The 24,083-nt window shown below is 41.8% G+C and overlaps 3 protein-coding genes across 7 annotated transcripts in view; 2 read left to right on the top strand and 1 right to left on the bottom strand.

The window, feature by feature from the left end:
- LOC109199848 (uncharacterized) overlaps window positions 1-24,083 on the top strand; it is an 827,125-nt gene that overhangs the window by 725,618 nt on the left and 77,424 nt on the right. The gene's annotated exons all lie outside the window — the stretch shown is intronic.
- Window positions 1,294-11,981, bottom strand: ackr3b (atypical chemokine receptor 3b). Of its 5 annotated transcripts, none has more exons than XM_005465054.4 (2): window positions 11,583-11,981; window positions 1,294-4,100 (listed from the first exon to the last, which is right to left on the bottom strand). In XM_005465054.4, exon 2 carries the CDS (start codon window positions 4,082-4,084, stop codon window positions 2,987-2,989), a length of 1,098 nt encoding a protein of 365 aa, XP_005465111.1. In that variant the 5' UTR covers window positions 4,085-4,100; window positions 11,583-11,981; the 3' UTR covers window positions 1,294-2,986. The 5 variants fall into 5 exon arrangements, with proteins under 5 accessions (XP_005465111.1, XP_019210732.1, XP_005465110.1 ...); XM_019355187.2 differs by having other exon boundaries at window positions 11,596-11,981; XM_005465053.3 differs by having other exon boundaries at window positions 11,663-11,979.
- The window catches only part of LOC109199852 (NLR family CARD domain-containing protein 3-like), a 54,802-nt gene continuing 45,915 nt past the window's right edge, over window positions 15,197-24,083 (top strand). The window contains exon 1 of the mRNA XM_025898745.1: window positions 15,197-15,273. The gene's annotated coding sequence lies outside the window, so the exon portion shown is untranslated. The remainder of the gene's footprint in view (window positions 15,274-24,083) is intronic.

Here is a 24,083-nt window from a genome sequence, read left to right as displayed (position 1 = left end):
GGTATCACTCTTGGCTGGAAGCAGTGCTTAAACAATGGAAAAAACACAAACTTTGTCCAAAAACCTCTCATGTTTAACATGTTTTCCACTTTTTCTTTGGTCATTTTAGCCTTTTTGGCCAGGGTGAAGGGAGTATCTGCCGTCAAACAAGAAGACAGCCGCATTTAACTACAACGGTGTTTGCTAGTTCACCTTACGTGCATTAATGAAATAACGTGGTTAGCCTACTCAATGTAAATTACACACGAACAAAATTAAGCTACTGACCCAGAGAAGAACGGCTGCTGCTGCCATCATCATCCTCATCATTTCTGCTACACTGACAGGGCTAGGGGCCAGGACTCTCCTCTTCGGGTTTTTGGGGGATGTTGCTAACTCCGGGTCCGATAACAGGCACCACACCCGCAGTAGATGTGTACGGTGTGAGGTCTCGTAGCAAGCTCTCAAATACAGCACATTTCTCGGCTTTTAAAAAAAACGCTATGCGTCGCCAGGTGTTTCATCAAATTTGAGGTGTTACCTCCTTTGCACAGTATCAGCTTAAAGCACTTGTTGCAGGCTGCTGAGTTTGCATCTTTTGTAGTGAAGTACAGCCAGACTTTGACCGCTTCACCTTGGACATTTTTAATCTGTAGCTCTGCTCTAAAAGAACGCACATACCTGGGCCCGCCTACTATCCTCAGAAAGGTAAAATGATTGGCTAGAATCCAAAGTGTATGACATCTCAGGAAAAAAAAGCACCGAAATAAAGCACCGAAATGTGCGCTGCTTTTCGGTCTGGTTACTACCGTTTATGTCAGAACCGGTGCCGGTACCCATCCTTAGTTATGAGTAAAAAAAAAGGTGATTTTATTGAGTGACAAGAAGCACAACTCCAGGGTGAACCCAGGCCAAAATAATAAACAAAACCATCTCCAAGTCCCGCCAGAGAAAACTAACTAAACTCTGAGAAAAAACAAAACAAACAAATGACAATAGCTACCCCTCGCTTCCTAGCCCAGAAACAGGAGAAAACAGTTCAAAAGGAAAAGGCGGCTCACCCCTTTGGTTTCGTCTTATGCACGCATAAGCACTGAAGTTATACACATGCGTTTTGCGGCTTTCAAAGAGCATGCTTACACATATACAGAATTAGACAAAGAATTTGGAAGCCAGGGTCAGGTCTGAGTCTGCTGTCAAATCGGTTCACGCCAGGATCGCCTCCATTGGTGTGACTGACTGATGTTTATTTCTGTAACCACGGGTTTCATCACAACAACAAACACACAAACATGAACCACACACACACTCATCTTCGTCTCCATTTTTATTACATAGTGAAACTGAAGCAGAAACAAGCAGGAGATCATACAGGAAAAAGGAGCTAAAAATCCCTGTTTTTTTACAGAGTTTGGTCAGAATCATTGATTCTTGTGCAGGAGCTGTAATACAGAAATGAACCACATCATCACAGTCTGATACTCTCACAGCAGACAGATTAAATATGCTGATAATTAAAAAAAACAACAACTTTCTGTTTCTTTCTGAGTTTCAAAATAAAGTTTCCTGGAAAGAGCATGTGGATATTTGGCAAAAACATTACAGAAAACAAGAATTTCTGCCAAAGACAGAAAGTTCTCTCTAATAATTTGTTGCTGATGTGATGTTTGTGCGTCACTCGCCAGTTTGATCCCAGAATTTACCATTAATAGTTTCCAGCTTGTTGGACGGAAACACGTCCACAGATTTCAGAGTCATCACTGTAGGTGAAAAATGTTTTCCTCCATCATGTTTCCACCTCTGATTTAACTAAAGTGGAAAAAAACAACTTTTTTTAGGTTTCTTTAGGTGATGCTATGAGTTTCAGGTTCCTCGGGTCGTCTCTCAGGCGAGTTTCAGCCCTCAGCTCTGACTGTCGGGACAAACAACGACATGAACGAAGGTTTGTGGATGCTCACTCTACATATTCCAGTGTTCCTCTGACCTGTGAGCTTCGGTTAGGTGGTGAAGGATCTGAGCCAGGCTCAGCGAGTAGCTGTTCCTAACACTGAACACTGACCTGCTGATGTTTGAGCCTTCATTCATTTTCTACGTAAGAGAGTTATAATACATCTAGGAAGATACTGTGTATTAAATACTCCAACATAATGTACTGAATGTGAAAGCCATGTGTGTCAGAAACAGGTAAAACCTCAGTGAGTTAAAGCAGCTGATCAGAGCACCCCTGACACGTTTAGTCGTGCTGTCCACAAACGTTTGTGTTGTCTTTGTTTTGATTACTCAGATACAAACAGCAGAGCATGAAGAATAGTCTTTTTTTATAGATACAAATGATTATCTGATGCCCAGAACGTCTATATGTCACCAGTCGATTCATTAACATATGACTCGTTTCAGCCCTGCTTTAGGTGGTCGTTCAGACGTGCTGCAATATGGAGAACTCTGAGTATGTAGAAGCTCTACCTCCTCAAAGACCAGCACACCTGAAAGAGCAGGACACAGCTGAGGATAATCTTGGGGCTAATGTCCCAATCGTCCAAACTGGCTGGGTCCATCACCATCGGTAAGACGAATTCATCAGAGAATTCCTCAAAAGGATGTTCTCAGGTCTTATGAGTTCTAGGTAAATACAGTGGTTTACACGTTACCAAAGGTAATCCCAACGTGTCAGATAGGTGTTAGGATGCATTCCCGAGTCCTAAAAAGCTTCATTGGCCATCAGGTCAATAAACCATCCAGGAACCACAGCTGGTGTGGTTCACCTGGCTCAAGCTGGAAAAGACTGCAGTTACCACCAGCAGATAGAATCGACTGCAGGTCCTGAACGAGTCGAGCCAACCCGGTCCGTTAGAACTGCTACAGCACGCACACCCTGACCTGGTGCAGGTCTGAAGGCCTACTCGTCGTTGCTGTGGTAGGTCCTCTGGATGAAGTTAGGTCTGCCACCAACAGGAGCAGGTGGAAGTTATTTACAAGTCTTTGAAAGAGTCCTGGAAGGCTCTGAAGTTCACATCGGGCTGTCCATGGTCATTGGAGAATACTCAGTCTCTGAAGCATGTGAGGAATCGATGAGCCTGGTGAGCCCGGTCTTGGTGGAGTACTTGAAGATGAAGGCCTTCATGAGGTCATAGCGGTAGTTCCTGTTCAGGAAGTTGTACAGGATGGGGTTGACGCAGCAGTGGACCAGCGAGAAACACTGCGTTAGGTGCAGCGACACGTCTAGAAGGTTCTCCAGCCAGCAGCTGAAGGGCAGGAGATTCAGCAGGGACAGGGTGTCCAGCAGGAGGACGGCATGGAATGGCAGCCAACACACCAGGAAGACCACGACGTATGTGAGGATGATCCGCCGGCTGACGTGCCGCTCCTGGTCTGAGGTGGGAGGGATGGCCGTCGCCAGGAGTAGGTAGAAGACGGCGATGACGGGGAAGGGGATGGCGAAGCCGAGCGCAAAGAAGCTTAGCTGGATGCCCACCATCCACTCCTTCAGGTTGCTGGGTGGGTACACTGGCCGGCAGACGGCACCATCATTGTGCGTTGACTTCACCGCCTGCAGGAAGTAGGTGTCTGGGATGGAGGCCACCAGCGCCATCATCCAAACCAGAACACAGATTAGCCGGCGCACCACCTTCTTCCTGCGGCTATCGGGGGTGTCGGCAAACAGCGTGACGGACAGGTAACGGTCGACACTCATGCAGGCGAGGAAGAAGATGCTGCTGAAGAGGTTAACGCTGAAGACCAGGTGAGTAAGTTTACAGACGGATTCTCCAAATGGCCACCGACCGCCCTTCAGCAGAGAGGTCACCCAGATCGGCAGCGTGGCCACGACGCACAGGTCGGCTATGGCCAGGTTCAGGATGTACAGGTGTGTCTCGTAGCGGTTCCTGTCGGATCGCAGGTTGACCCAGACCACCAGGGCATTGGCGGCGAGGCCCACCAGGAAGATGAAGATGTAGAGGACAGAGAGGGTGTGAAGGAAGGCTGTGTGGCTGATGGTGCCCGAACACCTCAGCGCCTCCACATGGGACATGTTATGGTCAGCAGCAGTCAGGTTCAGCTCCTCCAACAGCTCAATGAGCTCAGAGAGTTCGTTAGCGCTCAGACTCATGGCGATGAGGTTACACCTGGAAAACAGGGAAAGTCAGAAAAATTAAATAAATAAAAATAAAGATGGTTTTTTGATAAAAATACATTTAAATTAATGCACTGAATAAATTTCACATAATAAAAATAATAATAAATAATATGAAAATGTCATAATGAATAAATAAACCCCAAAACAAAATAATTCATAAAAATGTACAAACTGTGTATATGACTATGTGAAAGTTAAGTTTTCTGAAAGTATTCAAATTTCAAATTAAAATCTTGATGTACATTCGGCCCACAGACCTCAGGCTTGTTTTTAAGGACAGTCTTTCCCACCTAACTCCATTCAAAGATTCTTTAATTTAAGGATTTTCTTTGTGCTCTCAAATAAAGATTAAAGGGGACAAAGATGAATGGGAGGTCGTATCAGGTGTATTGATTATTGATTACTAGCAGGTTCAGGACTCCTGCTGACAAACTGCGACCCTCCATCGACCCGACCACACACACTGAGAACACCAGCAGCTGGATGGACGGACGGAAGTCAGAGCAGGTCAAACATCCAGACTTCATTAACAAATGGAAACACTTTGAAGTGACTAAACCAACAATAACATCAGTGTGTGATCACCAGAGATCAATAACGTGTGTGATCAGTGCTGAGAGGCTGCTTCAGCATGGCTTAATGTGCAGTAAAATCTTAAGGTTTTACTGCTGCAGACGCTCCCACCTGAGCAGGAAAAAGATGACCACGTCTTCCTGTTTTGACCCTCAGGAAATTCATCAGCTGCAAAATCACGAACTGAAGATCGATAAGTTTGATTTGTGGTAGAGTATCACTTCCTGTTCCTGCTCAAACACAGTGGTGTTTCTGAGTAGCTTTTCTGCTTAGCAATTTAATTTAAATCTTTTGATACATTCCTTTTTCATAGTATAATCTTAACGTGCTTCATCTGAATCACCCTTTCTGTGTACTCACTACCTAATTTATAGCCAAAGTATTCACTCACTGTGTCTGTACTGTTTCGCTAGCTTAGCTTAGCTCGTAGCCGACTCGTTAGCACCATGGCTACTTCACCTGTCCCTCCTGCACTTTCCTGCTCATTGTGTCAGATGTTTAGTTACTCCTCGGCCTCCTTTAGCAGTAATGATACCTGTAACAAATGTAGCATATTTGCAGCTCTGGAGGCCAGGATTACTGAATTGGAGACTCGACTTCGCACCCTTCATTCACCCGTAGCTAGCTAGGCCCCTGTAGCTGGTGCAGCCGAAGATAGCGTAGGCCCCGCTAGCTGTTCCCCGGCAGACCCCAAGCAGCTGGGGAAAGAGGGCGGCTGGGTGACGGTGAGGAGGAAGCATAGTCTTAAACTGAAGCCCCAGGTACACCACCAACCTGTTCATGTGTCTAACCGTTTTTCCCCACTCGGCGACACACCCGCCGGGGGTCAAACTCTGGTAATTGGTGATTCTGTTCTCAGACATGTGAAGCTAGAGACACCGGCAACCATAGTCAATTGTCTTCCAGGGGCCAGAGCAGGCGACATTGAAGGAAATTTAAAACTGCTGGCTAAGGGTAAACGTAAATACAGTAAGATCATAATTCACGTCGGCAGTAATGACACCCGGTTACGCCAATCGGAGGTCACTAAAATCAATATTGAATCGGTGTGTAACTTTGCCAAAACAATGTGGGACTCTGTAGTTTTCTCTGGTCCCCTCCCCAATCAGACCAGGAGTGACATGTTTAGCCGCATGTTCTCCTTAAATTGCTGGCTGTCTGAGTGGTGTCCCAGAAACGATGTGGGCTTCATAGATAATTGGCAAACCTTCTGGAGGAAACCTGGTCTTGTTAGGAGAGACGGCATCCATCCCACTTTGGATGGAGCAGCTCTCATTTCTAGAAATATGGACCAATTTATTAAACCCCCCAAAATATGACTATCCAGAGTTGGGACCAGGAAGCAGAGTTGCAGTCTTACACGCCTCTCTGCAGCTTCTCTCCTCCTGCTACCCCCCCAAAAACCCATCTCCATTGAGACTGTGTCAGCTCCCAAACAGACAAAAAACAAACTAAAAACCAGCAATAAACAACTTAAACATAAAAAATCACAAAGAAAGAACAATACAGTATCCACATCTGAACCAAAGAGTAAAACAGCGAAATGTGGATTATTAAATATTAGGTCTCTCTCCTCCAAGTCTCTGTTAGTACATGACTTAATAATTGATCAACAAATCGATTTACTCTGCCTCACAGAAACCTGGTTGCAGCAGGATGATTATGTTAGTTTAAATGAATCAACACCCCCGAGTCATTCTAACTACCAGAAACCTCGAAGCACAGGCCGAGGGGGCGGTGTGGCAGCAATTTTTCACACCAGTCCATTAATTAACGAAAGACCAAGACAGACTTTTAATTCATTTGAAAGCCTGATGCTTAGCCTCGTCCACCCCAGCTGTAAAACTCAGAAACCAGTCTTACTTGTTATCATCTATCGTCCACCTGGGCCTTACACAGAGTTTCTCTCTGATTTCTCAGACTTTTTATCTGATTTAGTGCTCAGCTCAGATAAAATAATTATTGTGGGTGATTTTAACATCCATGTAGATGCTAAAAATGACAGCCTCAACATCGCATTTAATCTGTTATTAGACTCAATTGGCTTCTCTCAAAATGTAAAAGAACCCACCCACCACTTTAATCACACTCTAGATCTTGTTTTAACATATGGCATAGAAACTGAACATTTAACAGTGTTTCCTGAAAACCCTCTGCTGTCTGATCATTTCCTGATAACATTTACATTTACAATAATTGATTACACAACAGTGGAGAGTAGACTTTATCACAGTAGATGTCTTTCTGAAAGTGCTGTAACTAAGTTTAAGAATATAATCCACCCACTGTTATCATCTTCAATGCCCTGTACCAACATAGAGCAGAGCAGCTATCTGAACGCTACTCCAACAGAGGTCGATTATCTTGTTAATAATTTTACCTCCTCACTACGTACGACTCTGGATACTGTAGCTCCTGTGAAAACTAAGGCCTCAAATCAGAAGTACCTGACTCCGTGGTATAATTCTCAAACACGTAGCCTAAAGCAGATAACTCGTAAACTGGAGAGGAAATGGTGTGTCACAAATTTAGAGGATCATCATTTAGCGTGGAGAAATGGTTTGCTGCTTTATAAGAAAGCCCTCCGCAAAGCCAGAACATCTTACTATTCGTCACTGATTGAAGAAAATGAGAACAACCCCAGGTTTCTCTTCAGCACTGTAGCCAGGCTGACAAACAGTCAGAGCTCTACTGAGCCAACCATCCCTTTAACGTTAACTAGTAATGACTTCATGAACTTCTTCACAAATAAAATTTTTATCATTAGAGAAAAAATTACCAATAATCATCCCACAGATGTAATATTATCTACAGCTACTTTTAGTACCATCGATGTTAAGTTAGACTCTTTTTCTCCAATTGATCTTTATGAGTTAACTTCAATAATTAATTCCTCCAAACCATCAACGTGTCTTTTAGACCCCATTCCTACAAAACTGCTCAAAGAAGTCCTGCCATTAACTAATTCTTCGATCTTAAATATGATCAACCTATCTCTAATAATCAGCTATGTACCACAGGCCTTCAAGCTGGCTGTAGTTAAACCTTTACTTAAAAAGCATCGCTAGACCCAGCTGTCTTAGCTAATTATAGGCCAATCTCCAACCTTCCTTTCATATCAAACATCCTTGAAAGAGTAGTTGTCAAACAGCCAACAGATCATCTGCAGAGGAATGGCTTATTTGAAGAGTTTCAGTCAGGTTTCAGAGCTCATCACAGCACAGAAACAGCTTTAGTGAAGGTTACAAATGATCTTCTTATGGCCTCTGACAGTGAACTCATCTCTGTGCTTGTCCTGCTAGACCTCAGTGCTGCGTTCGATACTGTTGACCATAATATCCTATTAGAGCGATTAGAACATGCTGTAGGTATTACAGGTACTGCACTGCAGTGGTTTGTATCATATCTATCTAATAGACTCCAATTTGTTCATGTAAATGGAGAGTCCTCTTCACACACTAAGGTCAATTATGGTGTTCCACAGGGTTCAGTGCTAGGACCAATTCTGTTTACATTATACATGCTTCCCTTAGGCAGCATCATTAGAAGACATAGCATAAATTTTCACTGCTATGCAGATGACACGCAGCTCTATCTGTCCATGAAGCCAGGTAACACACACCAATTAGTTAAACTGCAGGAATGTCTTAAAGACATAAAGACCTGGATGGCCGCTAACTTTCTGCTTCTTAATTCAGATCAAACTGAGGTTATTGTACTCGGCCCTGAAAATCTTAGAAATATGGTATCTAACCAGATTCTTACTCTGGATGGCATTACCTTGGCCTCCAGTAATGCTGTGAGGAACCTTGGAGTCATTTTTGACCAGGACATGTCCTTCAATGCACATATTAAACAAATATGTAAGACTGCTTTCTTCCATTTACCCAACATCTCTAAAATTAGAAATATCCTGTCTCAGAGTGACGCTGAAAAACTAGTTCATGCATTCATTACTTCCAGGCTGGACTACTGTAATTCATTATTATCAGGATGTCCTAAAAACTCGCTGAAAAGCCTTCAGCTGATCCAAAATGCTGCAGCAAGAGTCCTGACAGGGACTAGAAAGAGAGAGCAGATTTCTCCTGTTTTGGCTTCCCTTCATTGGCTTCCTGTTAAATCCAGAATTGAATTCAAAATCCTGCTCCTCACATACAAGGTCTTAAATAATCAGGCCCCATCTTATCTTAATGACCTTGTAGTACCATATCACCCTATTAGAGCACTTCGCTCTCACACTGCAGGCTTACTTGTTGTCCCTAGAGTATTTAAAAGTAGAATGGGAGGCAGAGCCTTCAGTTTTCAGGCCCCTCTTCTGTGGAACCAGCTTCCAGTTTGGATTCGGGAGACAGACACTATCTCTACTTTCAAGATTAGGCTTCAAACTTTCCTTTTTGCTAAAGCATATAGTTAGGGCTGGACCAGGTGACCCTGAATCCTCCCTTAGTTATGCTGCAATAGACGTAGGCTGCCGGGGATTCCCATGATGCATTGAGTTTTTCCTTTCCAGTCACCTTTCTCACTCACTATGTGTTAATAGACCTCTCTGCATCGAATCATATCTGTTATTAATCTCTGTCTCTCTTCCACAGCATGTCTTTCATCCTGTTTTCCTTCTTTCACCCCAACCGGTCGCAGCAGATGGCCCCGCCCCTCCCTGAGCCTGGTTCTGCCGGAGGTTTCTTCCTGTTAAAAGGGAGTTTTTCTTTCCCACTGTCGCCAAAGTGCTTGCTCATAGGGGGTCATATGATTGTTGGGTTTTTCTATGTATTTATTATTGTGCTATCTACTGTACAATATAAAGCGCCTTGAGGCGACTTTTGTTGTGATTTGGCACTATATAAATAAAATTGAATTGAATTGAACTGAATTTGGCAGCGAACACAGATTTAACACAGGAAACAATAAAAGACTAATATTGGAAACAAGACACGTGCTGATTGTTTGCATCGATAATCTGTTCTTCTGCTGCGATTTAAACTCTCTCCAAACTCGATTAAAAATTCTCAGATTTAAGGATTCTTTGAGTTTTGGACGTTTGGGAGGGAATATAATCTATAAGATATCATCTTATTCCTGACAAAATGTTAGTGAAAAATCAAAAACCTGTCATATTTTATTATTTAAAAAGTCATTATGAATAAATGGTCTTAAACGTTTCATTCTTCTGCCGCTAAAACTTCTACATCATAACATCGAAAGCTTTACTTTCTTATTTTAGTTCTTTTTAATCAGATCAACATGGCTATGAATAATTCTTCCTGTTTCTGGACTCAGAGCGTATTTTCAGATTAAAACTGATCTTTATGAGTCCACGTGTGTTCTGAGAGCATTAAAACCAGAGAAGAAGAAGAAAACTGAGCACTCAGACAGCAGCAGGAGGATGAAAAGGAGGAGGAGTGTTTTACTGCTGCTGCACATAAAAACTCTGCAGGGCACTTTAGACTGAAAGGTCATGACCTTCAAAATAAAAATTTTACTGCAGCGTTGTGGCAAAGAGTCAATTAGCTCTCCAATAAAACTCCAACCGGTGTCTTTTAGACTGAAAGTTTCAGATTTTACCAAAATAAAAGCATTGAAGAAAGGTTTTAACAAAATAAAGGTATCTAAGAACGTCACTGAGCTCAGCTCCAGTCCACATACACACACACACACTGACACTCAAATACAAAGACACACACACACACACAGCTGCTAAATATAATGAAGTCAGCGGGCCTCGGCAGGCTTTAATGCATTACAGATGGCGGTAAATATGAGCTCTTTATCATGTGACTTACACACAGGTGTGCATACAGCAGGCACCAGCTTTGATGCTTTAAAAGAGTGGAAGCCAACAAAGGTCAGCGCAGCTGTTTTAAACATCTGGATGAACCTCCGGCCACAGACACACTGTTACATCTGTAATAAGTGACGGCGTGTTTGTGTAATAAAGCAGCTTGGGTTCACACCTGTGTTTACCTGCCCGGGGCTCATGCTAATGAGTCCTCATACATACAGTCAGCACGGAGCTCCATTCAATGGGAATCCAGGTCCCTGAACACACCGTGAACCACCAATCAGAGGGCCACAAATCAGCCTCAGCGTCCCTCAGAGCCAAAGTCCGTTCAAAAATCCCCTAAGGTTTGTTTGGAGTTTGAGGCATTTCAGCATGAAGTGTGAGGCGTGAGCGCACGCACCGTCTTTTGTAACCCAGCTCACGCGCCGTGGACCGGCACAGCTCAAGCCTGTACGGACCCACTCTTTGACCCTTTAATCCCCGGATCTTCCCGCTGCAGGCGAAGGCCTCATTAAGATCCACGTAAATTCACGTGCCTGCACGCTGATATCATCTCACCTAAAGGCACGTGCACGCTGCAAAAACAGCTCATGTTGGCGCGTCCACACGTTATCTGCCTGTGTGCACGCGCGCTGAGCTGACTGAGGACTGCGGGCTAAAAAATGCGTTAAAACACCCGCTAAGTAAAGTTTGCTGGTAAACACAAACTGCCTAAAACAAACACTGAGTCTGCGCAGACGGACAAGCTGCATGCCGAAGGCATGGGGCGACTTCAGCGGCTGGTGGGAACGTTTAGCCCTCCGCATGCATGAGACCGTGCACGTGCCCGCACCACTAAACTTAAATAGGACATTTTTTTAAACCGATTCTGGCTAAACGTGACAGCCGATTAAGAAATAAACTTTTCCGATCAGCTTTAGTGGAGCACAAACTGGAACAACAACGAACTCCATTTAAAAAAACGCCTCATTTAAGAATTGTTTGCTCGATGGTGAAAAGTAAGCAGTTTACAGCAGACGGATGAAGATATTTAAGAAAACTGATGACAGGCGCAGAGTCCGCTCTGCTTCATTGCCCGTTCATCTCTGAGTCACACCTGATGCTATAAACAGCCTTTACCTGCATCCCTAACCTGTAAAAACGGCTCTTTTCCCAGCGGACCCTGGAGCGGATATCAGCCTGAACGCTGCACAACTTACAGCACAAGGACGGCTCGGCTCGGTCCGGATCAGTCCGGATCCACGGCGGGTCAGAGGGCACAGAGTCCGGCAGAGGGTCGCAGGCGGTCTCCCCGGGTCCCCCCTCACTCTGCGGTTTAAATGAGAGAAGAAGAAGAAACGCCCACAGAGGCAGCCCCACTATGCATGATTTATTACGGCTTCAGCTGCGGAACAATGAAACTGCGGAGGCGTTAGAGAAAGAGAACAGGGAGGAAAGGAGGAATGGAAGAAGGAACTATGAGAGGAAGCAGTAGCGGTTTTTGATACGGGCGACACGGGCGGTTGCCCGGGGCGGCATCGTGGTGGGGGCGGCATCACGGGCATCATCAAAAAAAAAAAAAAATGCCCGCGAATATTGGGAATGTCATAGGCACCGAAAGGTTTTCTATCGCCTATTTGCTGGGAGTAAGGGCGCCCTCCGTTTGCGAGGTGCGCCTGCTGCTTGCGGCACAGAAAGGGGGGGGGAGATTCACTGGCTGGCTGAAGCAGCATTTACTAACCAACTCGCAAAATAAAACAAAATAAAAACAAACCAGCAAACACGAAAACACCAGACAGTATAGAGAGAGACGAGACGGCGAGGCTCCAGTTACAGCAGTGCAAGTAAACAAACAATATATATAAGAAGAGTAAGAAAATAAATATACACTTTAGGACCAGGGGTAAAGGGATCAATAACAATTTAAAATTGTCTCACACACAAATCGTCAAAAGGAAAGGGTGCTTCCAAATAGAGCAGATTTCATTCATAATGTTGTAAATCCAAGCCCGTTATGTATTCATGATTTGAATCCTGGGTTGTGCGACATCCCAGAAATAAACCCTAGATAAAGTGAATCTGTGAACTAAGGTGTAGGTCTATTAGGTTATGTTGTGGTGATCCTCGGGTTGGGGGATTGTTCTGAGACATTTTTCTGCCACCAAGTTTAAAATAAGCTCAGTGTTCTTTGTTCTAATGTGAATAAAATGTTCTCTGTTATTCATGTTTGAAACGTTTCACAACTTTTTCAGAACTGAGTTGTAAAAACATCAAATTAAAACACGTTCTGTGTGGAGCCAGTGAATGGAGTGATTTGGGTCAGAATTTCAAAATAAAGTCCAGACTGTATTTTAAAGATGGCCATCACTCATAGACTCTGAGCTGTACTCAGAAACATTCAAATAAAATCTAAGAACTTCACCAAAACTGAGCTTCAGACATTTAGGCTCTTATTATGAAGGAGCTAACAGTGTTGCAAGTTTAAAAGTGAAGGATTTCAAAATAAAACAGCAGGCCCGGGTGTTCTGTGGTGTTAAAGGTGTCCGAGGCATGTTTGAGTGTAAACTCAAACAGGAAGCTGAACAATGAACACAGCTGAGTATTTGAATCCACAAGCTTTATTCATAAAAATAATGAGCTTCCTCCTCCTCGTCTTCCTCCGCTCCCTCAGGGGAACAAACATCGAGGATTCCCACAGACAAGGAGGAGGAAGGGGGAGGGCTCCCGGGCCTGCTGGTCACCGTGGCAACAGGCCGAGGTCTTCAGCTATCCAGATTCCAGGGCTCAGTTTGACCACAGGAGCTCAGCGAGCCCTGTCTGACATTTGACCTGCAGCACACAGCTCATGTCAGCGGCAGCAGTTTGACCTTTGACCACCGAGCTTCAAACACAGCCAATTAACTGCAGCTGCAGACGGCAGCAGGAAGGTCATGCCCCCAATAATCAATGATCAATAATTATCAATCATCATGAAAATAAATACAAATATTTACAGAAAGAAAAATATAAACAAAAGAAGAAGATTAATTAAAACATTTAAAACATATATAACAAACAAAAATAAAGAAATAATAGAAAAATAAATATTTATAAATGTATAACAAATCAAATAACCTAAAGTGAAATAAATAAATAAAAAATAACTGACAAAAAGTCGATAAAATCACGAGAAAAGCACAAAATAAATATAAATTTTCAGGAAGTTTAAAAGGAAATAAAACAAAAAACAGAAAACAGAATAAATAAAATTACTATTAAAATAAGATGATAATAAAAATACTATACTACTATGATTAATAAGAATAACAATAATAATTGTAGTGATGATGATGATGATGATGATGATGCTGTGCAAGGTTGCCTCAGGCCGTCTCAGATGTTTTTTGTTTATTGTTGCTATTTTATTGTTCAGCTGCTCGCCATCCTTTGCAGGAAGTCGACGTTTACCAACAGGAAGTGCTCATTCAGCTGCACCTGGAGCACTTCCTGCCTCGTCCTGAGAAAATGAAGCTTCACACACACACACACACCTGACATGTCCTGGTCCTCTGAGTGTGTGTGTGAGACAGGAAGTGGAACAGGAAGTCAGTGTGTCCATGCTGAGCTGCCACAGACTCACCTGACCTCACCTGTTTGCCTCTGACCCACCCGGATGCTGACAAATACTTATTATACCACTACCAGTACTCATTTATTTGTTTATAGCTATAGTTACAGTACACATGTTCAAATACAACTCTCACTGTGACTTCCTCCATAAATCATAAATGAGCAGGTCATCTGAAGGTTGGTGGTTCAATCCCTGGCTCCTCCAGTATCCCAGATGTATCCATCGGCGTATGAATGTGTATGAATGTTAGCTAGGAAGCACTAAAAGCTTAGAAGTAAGTGATTGGATGAATGTGGCATGTTGTATAGAGCTCTTTGAGTGCTCTGTGACAGTAGAAAAGCTCTATATAAGAATCAGTCCATTTACCATTTTATTGCGAGGAACTACAGTTAAAACTCATCAGTCACAGAGCATCCCTGACTGTATGCTGTAAAAAGTGACTGGCTCCTTGCTGTCACAGGTGAGAGAGGCAGAGTGCCGTTACTATGTCAGAGAGGAGTCTCAGTGGATCGGACTCACGGAGCTGGGTGGGTGGTGTGGATGCCACCCAAGTGGGATACATTCATCCTCTCAGGGCTCCTCATTGTGTCAGCTCAGGATCTGTGGGATGGAGAACAGTTGTTTTTCAGGCCCAGACACATCCTGAAGGAGTTTGATTTAATCAGAGAGTCAGAGGAGGAGATCAGAGAAGGAGATCAGAGGAGACAGAGCCCTGCTCCAGTAAACAGCTTCCACAAACTCCAAGTCAACATCAACGAACTCTAGTTGATGTTGATTTTTGACTCTGTCCTGTGGGGACCTCTGTGTGGTAGAAGGACTGTTTCATTTTCTTATACGTGTTTCAGTGATGCAGCTGACTCCCTCCTCTCATGCTGTCCTGTTGTCTTGGTCTGTTGGACACTTTGTTTTCTTCACTCTGCTGATTTTTCTCCACCAGACTGTGACTCACGTGAGTTTATCTCAGACATCAGACATCACAGTCATAGTTCATGTCACAGCAGCTCCGTGAAGCACACAGCTATGAGCTCATGTTCAGGCCTGACAGCACACGGTTAACCCCCCCCCCCAACACACACACACACACCACCACCCACACACACACCCTGCCCCCGTGTAAGACAACAACATTACAAGCAGCTGTGGATCAGAGGACTCGGAGGACTCGGAGGACTGCGGTCGCCCTCAGCAGTCTTCAGGAAACCAGGTCTCGGTGTCACTGCGGTAAGTCTCTGATGATTCTCTCAAAGTATCGGTCCGTTAGCATCAGACTGTGAACCAGGACAGAAACATTAACCAAGAAAGCCTGAAATTTTAAATTATTAAATGTATCATTTGGGACAATGTCCAGCACTCCTGCAAAGTCCCAGGTTTGAGCGCACACACTAATGAAAAAAACTTCATACTGTAAAAGATACCTCGTGAAATCATTTCGAGATATTTATATTTCTCAGTGGTGCAAAAATAAAGAATAGTTTGTTTACTCGCATACTTTGTTTGTTACTTTGCTGGATGGAGCAAATATGACGGTCTAATGAAATGAAATGTAGCTCATTGAATTATCATTAATGTGGACTTTTTATGAATATGCCTCTGATATGTTTTAATGTCTCTCACGTTACAGCTCTGCATTCACTTTGATGCTGAGAGCAGAGAAAATGTCAGACCTTTATCTTTATTCCTTATCAGATATATTTATGCTCCAACATTTCAAAATATAAACACAGACTGACTCTGCCCCTCTGATTACGCCCCTCATCTGTTGCTTCCTGGTTCACACAGCTGATGATTACATGAGGGCGCTTCACTCTGCAGCAGACCATCTTCATCTGTGACGCTCTTATCTTCAGTCTGTCATTGGTGTGAGACAAAGATGGCGCCATCGTGGTTTTATCTGTTCCTCTGATTTGATCTGTGATTGGATCACAGATGTTCATTCCTGTCATGTTTCAGGCTCAGGTTGTGATTCTCCAATCACAGCGCAGTAATGACGCTCTGATATGATGGATGTGATCTTCACTGTGGCATGCTTCTGTCACCGCTCTTCTCTTTTCCTAGCTCCTTATTGCCTCTCCTGCCCATCTTTCTGTCATGTCAGGACTCAGGGTCACTGCTGGGAGTCTCTGATCATTTAGCTCTCATTTTGAACAGCAGCAAACCGAGCTCAGTGCTCACTGAGACCACAGACTGCTGACACCTTATCATAAACAACACTCCAGCTGTCAAACATGAGAGATTAAAGTGAACTTTATCAGAAAGCCACTCAGATCTGAAGCTTCACTTCCAGAAAAGAAGCAGCAGTAAAACAGTGGTGCCGAGAACAATCCCTTCTGCTGTGTTTTACTTGCATCTATTTGAAAGACTGAGTGTAAACACAAAAAAATATTTTATTTTATGTGCTGGAATGTGCAGAAAATAGGTTTAAATGTTAAACAAATTTCTTCCAGTCAGAGAATGTTGCATATAATTTAATTTTTGCTTGATGCATAAAGTTAAAAGATTAAAACTAATAAAACAAGTTTTAAAAAGAGACTTTTCCATTTGATTACATTTTGTATGATGGATTATGCAGAAAAAGTAGAATTGGGCTGAAAGATCTATCACTTTATCACCTATTCAGGTTGTAAATCGTGTTTTTAAAAAGTAACTAAGTAACTAAGCAATTAATTACTTTTGAAAATAAGTAATCAGTAAAGTAACGGGATTACTTTTTGGGGGAAGTAATCAGTAATTAGTTACTGATTACTTTTTTCAAGTAACTTGACCAACACTGGTCATAATAACGTTACAGGCTATGCTAGGCTTTGGCCCACATAAGTCTAAAATTGTATGTAACCATGAAAAAAGTGCTTTGGAAACTGAATGAAAGTTGAAACTGTCAGAGAAAACGGCAGCCTCGAGCAAGCCAGGACATTAGTTTATAGAGGCTGTTAAAATTATATGTCTAACCAGTGATTCTTGAGATGAGGGACAAAACATGTCCGCCAGATAAAACCCAATTTTGGGGTTAAAAATATGCATACAAGTGTTAACCCAACTGACTAAAAGACAAACCAAGGCAATATTTATACAACTAAAGTATGATTTTGCATTTTTTATACCTATATATTTATTTTAAATGGTACAATAGATTACCAGTACCTTAAAAATCCATTGTCCAGAAGCAGGTGGGATAATATTAAAATACAGAAAAAAAATTAAAAGTAATGTAAAATTAAACATCATGGCTCTCGTCACTAAGTATTTAAGTCAATACCTTATATAATATCAAAATATGCAATTGAAAATTTATTTTTACGCATTTTTTAAGTGATTAAAATCGTGTCCAGAGTTTTTGTCAACACCATCAGATTTCTTTTTAAGTACAAAAAAATCAGGAATTATTGTGGGTAGCTTACACTCTGAGGACCCCTTTACCACTTCCTGTTTGATACACATGCCATGAGGTCACTGCTGTGATAATTTATTTTATTTTTATTTCATTTATGGCATACCTTTCTGATAAAACTCTGTGTCACAACCATAGTGCGTCAACACCAAAGTCGATGTAATGCAAGATTTAATTATTTTTTTTTGTAAAAAGAGCTTCATTTAGGTAGATTGTAGAGGCCATAAGCAACTGATGAAAAATGGCTTCTGTCAGAAAAACATGTGTTATGAGAGAAAGTAGGGTATTTTGTCAGCACCATCAGATGTCAACACCATCAGGATTTTTGTCTGACGGTGTTGACCCTTTTTCTAATGGTGTTGACAAATGCCACAAAAGTGGTCTTTAAGTGATGATGTATGAATCCTGCTTCCGGGCCCAAACTACTCTGTGTTTATTAAGCCTGTTGTGCTGTTAAAATGTTTTAGTGGTTTTTATCTTGTTCTGTTTAATCTGAACAAGCCCCTTAAAACAGTCAGTGATCACTGTTGGCCTAACCATCAGAAACCCTTGCATTAACTTTTATCGAGTGGAATAAAGTTGGCGTTCATCCTCCAGCTTCACTGTGTTTATGTTATGCTAACATAGCTGTGTCGCTATTTATCACCTAGCACATCATTATATGATGCTAGTCCAACTTCAGTAACTCTACAAAAGTCACTGCTGTTTAGTTTTCTGTCTTCATTTATGTTGGAATGTAGGTGGAAACCAGCGAGCTAACTTCTAATTCAGCCACACTGATTATTTTATTAAAGATGAAAGAATTTAGACAGTTTGTAACTCTCAGTGATGCTGCAGAGTTCCTTTGACTTTGGGATCTGCAGCGGAGTTTGGACCTGGAAACGGCTAATGACATCAGACTTAAAGACCGGATAGCATCTCTATTGCTTAATACATAATTGTGTTGTGAATATCCATCCTTAATCTGTATAAATGCATATGGTTCAGAAAAATTATAGTAATTACAAAATGGTACATTTCAGGCTAGAATGGCAAAGTGGAACCTGTCAGTAGAGGAACAAAAGAGAAGGAACAGGAAGTATCAAAGAAGGAGAAAAAAAATTAACAGCCAGCCTGAGTTGAAGAAAGAGTTTCTCATAAAGGAAAGGGAAAGATGGAGAAATAGAGTGAAAGAGGGAAAAATAAAGAACACCAGTGATCTGAAAGAAAGAGAAAAAAGGCAGAAGAGAAGGTTTTGGAAACAAGCAAAGAGAAACATAAGGAGAGAAAGTACAGCAGGATCACGCAACCACAGAGAACTTTAGGAATCAAGGAGGAGCAGGCAGCTACTTGCTGGTGAACTATTAAGATGTAGAACTTGACATGTGCAAAAACAGAATTGTTATGATGTGTCTTTGTAATATTACACAAGTTGTTAAGGTTTAATGGCCATTTTGAAAGAAATAATATCTTGTTTTCTACTAGTGTGTCACCACCGTCAGATTTGTGTCACCACCGTCGGCACCTTGTCAACTCCATAATATGGAGTTTTTGTTTATTTTTCTCTTTTGGAGAACCATATATTATCCTCCCTCTTGATCTTCCAATAAAAATACGTAATTTTTTCAATAAATGTGTAATTTGCATGCTGCTAAATATGATTGTTTCTTATAGAGATTAAATACCAGCTTCTGAAAATATGTATGACTGTAACTCTAATAATAAAAAGCCAAAACAATCTTACTTTTAAACGTGGTATAATTAGTTTGAAAACATATCTGCATAAACAGTAGAACAGAGAAGCTGCTAATAGTCGAAATAGCTGAAACAACTTAATTTAAAATATATATTTTTGCATTTCTTTGTGTCTGATGGTGTTGACAAAAACCTTGCACTTCTCCAGCAAAAACATAAATTATTAAAAAATGTTACACCTGGGAGATTGTACGAAAACATGGTGAGACAGCCAAAACTTTGTGTAACAATTATATATAAATATGTTTTTGAAAAATCAAAAAATATATTTTAGAAAATTAAAACCTGTTTTGTCCTCAATCTCAGGAATCACTAACGTTAAAATGTTGGTGACACAATACTTTCATCCTAATGGTACTGACATATTCATAGGGTTAATTTTTGAGACATGAGGAGACATATCATGAGGTAGTCATGATTTTGCAAATATTCCACCTTGTAGTGCAGTTTGCACAAATTGTTTTAAAAATGCACTCACCCTACAAACATTACTGATGAGTGACTCATCAGTAATGTTTGTATAGGGCTTTGGAGCGTGATGTCACGGGAGGGGGCATGACCGCCGAGGTGCCATTTTAGCAGGCCAAACAAAGGGCCAAAGGAGTGAAAGCACACGGATAGCATCAGCAATGGTTCACACTCGCTGTGTTGTCGGTTGTAATGTTAGATCGCACGACTGGGAAGGGAATAAGCTGGAAAATAGGCTCTCTTTTTATCATTTCCCCACCTGGAAGCAACGTGAGGGAGCTTATGTATCGGATGTTACCAAAAGAAGGCGTCTAGCCTGGATAGCACCTGTGAGACGAGCTGATATCCAGTTCTCTACCATTCCCAGATATCTGTTGGTGTGCTCCAGACATTTTCATTCAGGTAAGTTCTAAATAAGTTCACATTATTCTTTATAGCCTATTAGTTTTATTTTCAATGCGCTTTGAGGTCATAGCAAATTAGAACAAACATCCTAATGAGTGATTTTGCAGACATACGTTCTATTTATAGAGTTGCTAATAGTTTTTCATTATTGCAGTCAAACCAGCCTGTGAAATGAATGAAACAAATCCTGACTGGGTTCCAACACTACACATGGGGCACAGCGAAATCCCTACTTCAAACTACATGCTACATACCACCATGTCAATCAGATTACTACTTCAATGTGAGGGTAAAGAGGTGACCCTTCTGGATAAGATGGTGAAGGTTTGCTGCGTTTTGGTGAACATGTGCCCTAGTGTGGTAGTAAAACCAGGGAAAAATGCTCTTGTTAAATACTCTTAAAAGTCTTGTGCTGTATATGTAGTGATAAGATTTCAAAAGAGACAGTAAATTACAGAATGCTAGTAGGTGATATTATTTAAATGCTGTCATGATTTTATGTGAACATTTTGTCATTTGTAAACTATCAACGGCATGGATTGTACATTGTAGAACATCACATCAGTAACAAAGTGGTTTTAATTAAAAAAAAGGGAAACATTTGTTTGTTTCTTCATTCAACTTTTGAACAGTGTTACTTAGTAAGTACATATTCAGTAAATGCAAATTATTTACATGGCAATGCACTTCAGGCACAAATGTAGACCCCCTAAATAAAACATCATGGGTTATTCAGAACAGAACTATGCTTGGAGAAATATTTTCCCATCAGTTGATCCAACTCCTTCACAGTAGCAGGTGGAATTTTTCTTTCCTGAGGACAGCTTCTTTTACCTGTCACTACAGATGGTCTGTTTATGTTTTGATTGAGAGCCTTTTTTGGGCAGCTGAAGAGGAGAAGTCTATCTTATGGCCAACCTCTGGCTGTATCTTGGTCATATTACCCAGCAAAACCCAGTATGCAGGTTCATCTGTAACAGTGCTTGTGCCACGGATCAACACTGTTGCTTCTACTTTAAACAGAAGAGCAGCGACAGGTCTCCGCGACTCCGGCCATACAGGTGCAGTGGGCGGCTTCAACCTTCCCTGTGATGCTTACAATGACCCATGGCTGCAATGCTGGTTCATTCAGTCTTTGAGAATGCAGTACCTGAAACACACACAGATAAAGTTCATTTAAAGACAAAAACTTTAATGAGGCAAGGCTGACACAAATGTGTTTTCTCTACTTTCAAATCCATTTATCATAAATGTAACAAATAAAGTGTTTAGAAAGTTAGCACATGCATGTAATTTTTTATCTTTTTATGTATCCATCTATAGAACGCTGCATGTTATATTCTAAATCTGCCTTTTTTTTTGTTTTTTTGTTTTTGTTTTTGTTTTTAATATCTGCCAGCAAAAAATGAACCCAAAGTATGTAATCACTTTCAAGAGGGAGAAAGCATAAAGTTCGACTTTAAGTGACAATTAGGAATCACTTAATATGATAAGGAGATTCTACAGGTCATTAATCAATGTATAAAACCAAAATAGAATGTATTTTTAGTGACACAGGATGTAAACACGGAAGCAAGATGTATAATTAGGATTATTTATAATAAATATGAATTAATTAGTGCAATTTCTTTAACCATAGAGAATAACTAAATCCTTCAGGACAATGTGACATCAATGCACTGAACTCACTATGTTATCCATCTAACAGCCTCCACATGTTCTCACTGTAATTTCCCCCTCATGAATGAATTTATGCTGCACTAATCTGAATGTTCGGAGGGAAATCAAACGCATTTTACTCGCAGTACTCAAGCTGACTTACCTTTGTTTGAATGACGGCGAATTCACAACGTGGAGGCTTGAAAATAGCCAAATCTTGTACCCAATCCTTGGTGAATTGGATGTGGGCCTCCAGAGATTTATAATTGCGAAATTGGTTCGCCGTGTATGCGCTGACTCCACAGACAAGACACGAAAATATATCAGGCTAAGTCAATAGCAGTTGGTCTTCGGGGTTTCTACTCCACTGCCGTATTTCATACGGGTCCACATTTCCAATGCACGCTATTTTTTTGCAAGTACCATCTCTTTGCATCCGGACGCAATCTGTCTCCGTTTTCTTTTGAGCTGCTTTTAAGTATGGTTCGAAGCAATCTTCCTTCCAACACAGTGTGTTTGTTTTGATTAGTGGCCTCCTAAAATGGTGCCGCGCTCCTACAACGCATTCCGCCGTGACATCAACTCCAAAGCCCCGGTCTTTAAGTCTGACGTCATTAGCTGTGGCTGGGCCCAGACTCCGCTGCAGGTGCATAAGTCAAGCAATCACTGTGGCATCACTGAGCGTTAAAAACTGTCTAAATAAAATGATCAGCGTTGCTGATCTACCAGGTGTAACAATTATGTTTAACATCCAGGCATCCATGAAAACGGAATTTATGACATTTAACGGAGTTACAAGTTAGCAGGGAGTTAGCTCGCTAGCTTCCATCTAAATACAATATAGTATGTCCTGACTGAGGGATTTCGGAAACAAATTAAGACGTACAGCTCTGCTATCACTTCCGACATCAATGATGACAGAAAACTAAACAACAGTGACATTTGTAGGGTTGCTGAAGTTTGGCTACCTGGTATATAACGATGTGCTACGTGATCGCTGGCGACACAGCTATGTTAGCATAATATGAACAGGGAAGCTGGAGGATGAACGCTAACTCTTTTCCACTCGATAAAAGTTAACGTGAGGATTCTCGGTGGTAAGGGACAAATGCAATCGCATGGCAGGATGCTGTAAATGGACCGAACTTCAGTCAGGAGAACAACTGAGATAATCCATCCACAATACCAGGTTAGTCATTAATATACTGCTGCATGGGCTGGGCTGTAGTTACATGGTAAGGTTTTAAAAACTGAGCTTTAAAATGAATAGTGGTAATAAAAACCGAGAGAGGCCGACAGTGATCACTGACTGTCTTTAGGGGCTTGTTGAGATTAAATAGAACAAGATACAATTAAATTAAAACATGTTAAAAACACAAGTCTTATTAAATGCAGGGTAGTTTGGGCCCGGAAGCAGGATTCGTCACGTCATCACTTAAAGACCGGATAGTTTGCCTAAAATGTTGCATAATTCTGCAATATTGGGGGTGTCCAAATTCATGGGCTGCATCCTCCTGAGGACGCATTTGTAGACCGATTACGTCACAGCGACGGGCCGAAGGCTGTCCAAATTCGTAGACTCCTCCGAATGCAGCCGACAAATTTTCCCCGAATTTGAAGGATGTGTCGGGTGTGTCTTTCATGGCCAACCATATCCCAGAATTCATAGCGTGGCCCAGCCAAACTCCAGTTTACGGCAATGGCGGCCACTACTAAGTTTTAAAATTACTCTTATTAATCTTTCTGGGTCACAAAATAAACTTTTAAAATGTTTTCAGGCGAGAATGTGGCTGTGTAAACTTCAAATATCTGCTCGGTTTATCAAGATATCGCATATTTGCAAAAGTGCTTTGACGTTTTCGGAGACGTCTGTTACCCACCAGCTCGATAGCTGACCGGGAGCTCGAGGTAAAATAAAACTTTATTAATCCCCCGGCTGGGTTCCTCCTTGGTTTTCACACAGCTGAATAAACGTCAAACAGAAAACTCATTAAACAGAAGTGTGAGATGGTCGAGAGTTTACGCCAGTGTCCTGTTATATTTTAGACAGCAAGGAGCAGACGGCCGAGTTTATTAAACTCCACCGAGACAGCGGTGACGCAAATCAGAAGGCTAGACCATCCAATTTCACAGCTGTTTACTTCCGGCCTACCCGACCTTCTGAGGACCCAGCCCACGTAGACCGCGAAGGCTGGGTCCTCAGGAGGATGCAGCCCATGAATTTAGACACGACTATTGTGTGGGGTGGAGTCGCGGGAAAAGACGTAGGCAGAAGTTTGGGGTACCGCGCTGCTACTCCAGAAGGGGAGATTGTTTTTCCGTGTTAATTCTGTTTTACCTCATCACATAAGCTGTGTTCCTGATTGCCATCCTTCATAGT

The sequence above is a fragment of the Oreochromis niloticus genome, linkage group LG15 (genome assembly GCF_001858045.2).
Source record: "Oreochromis niloticus isolate F11D_XX linkage group LG15, O_niloticus_UMD_NMBU, whole genome shotgun sequence".
In the NCBI taxonomy this organism is placed as follows: Eukaryota; Metazoa; Chordata; class Actinopteri; order Cichliformes; family Cichlidae; genus Oreochromis; species Oreochromis niloticus.
The sequence above is the reverse complement of the archived record's forward strand: the minus strand, read 5'-3'. Positions and strand labels throughout refer to the sequence as shown.

Bases quoted from the DNA above. Each gene is read 5' to 3' on its own strand.
- ackr3b (XM_005465054.4), bottom strand. From the start codon at position 4,084: ATGAGTCTGAGCGCTAACGAACTCTCTGAGCTCATTGAGCTGTTGGAG.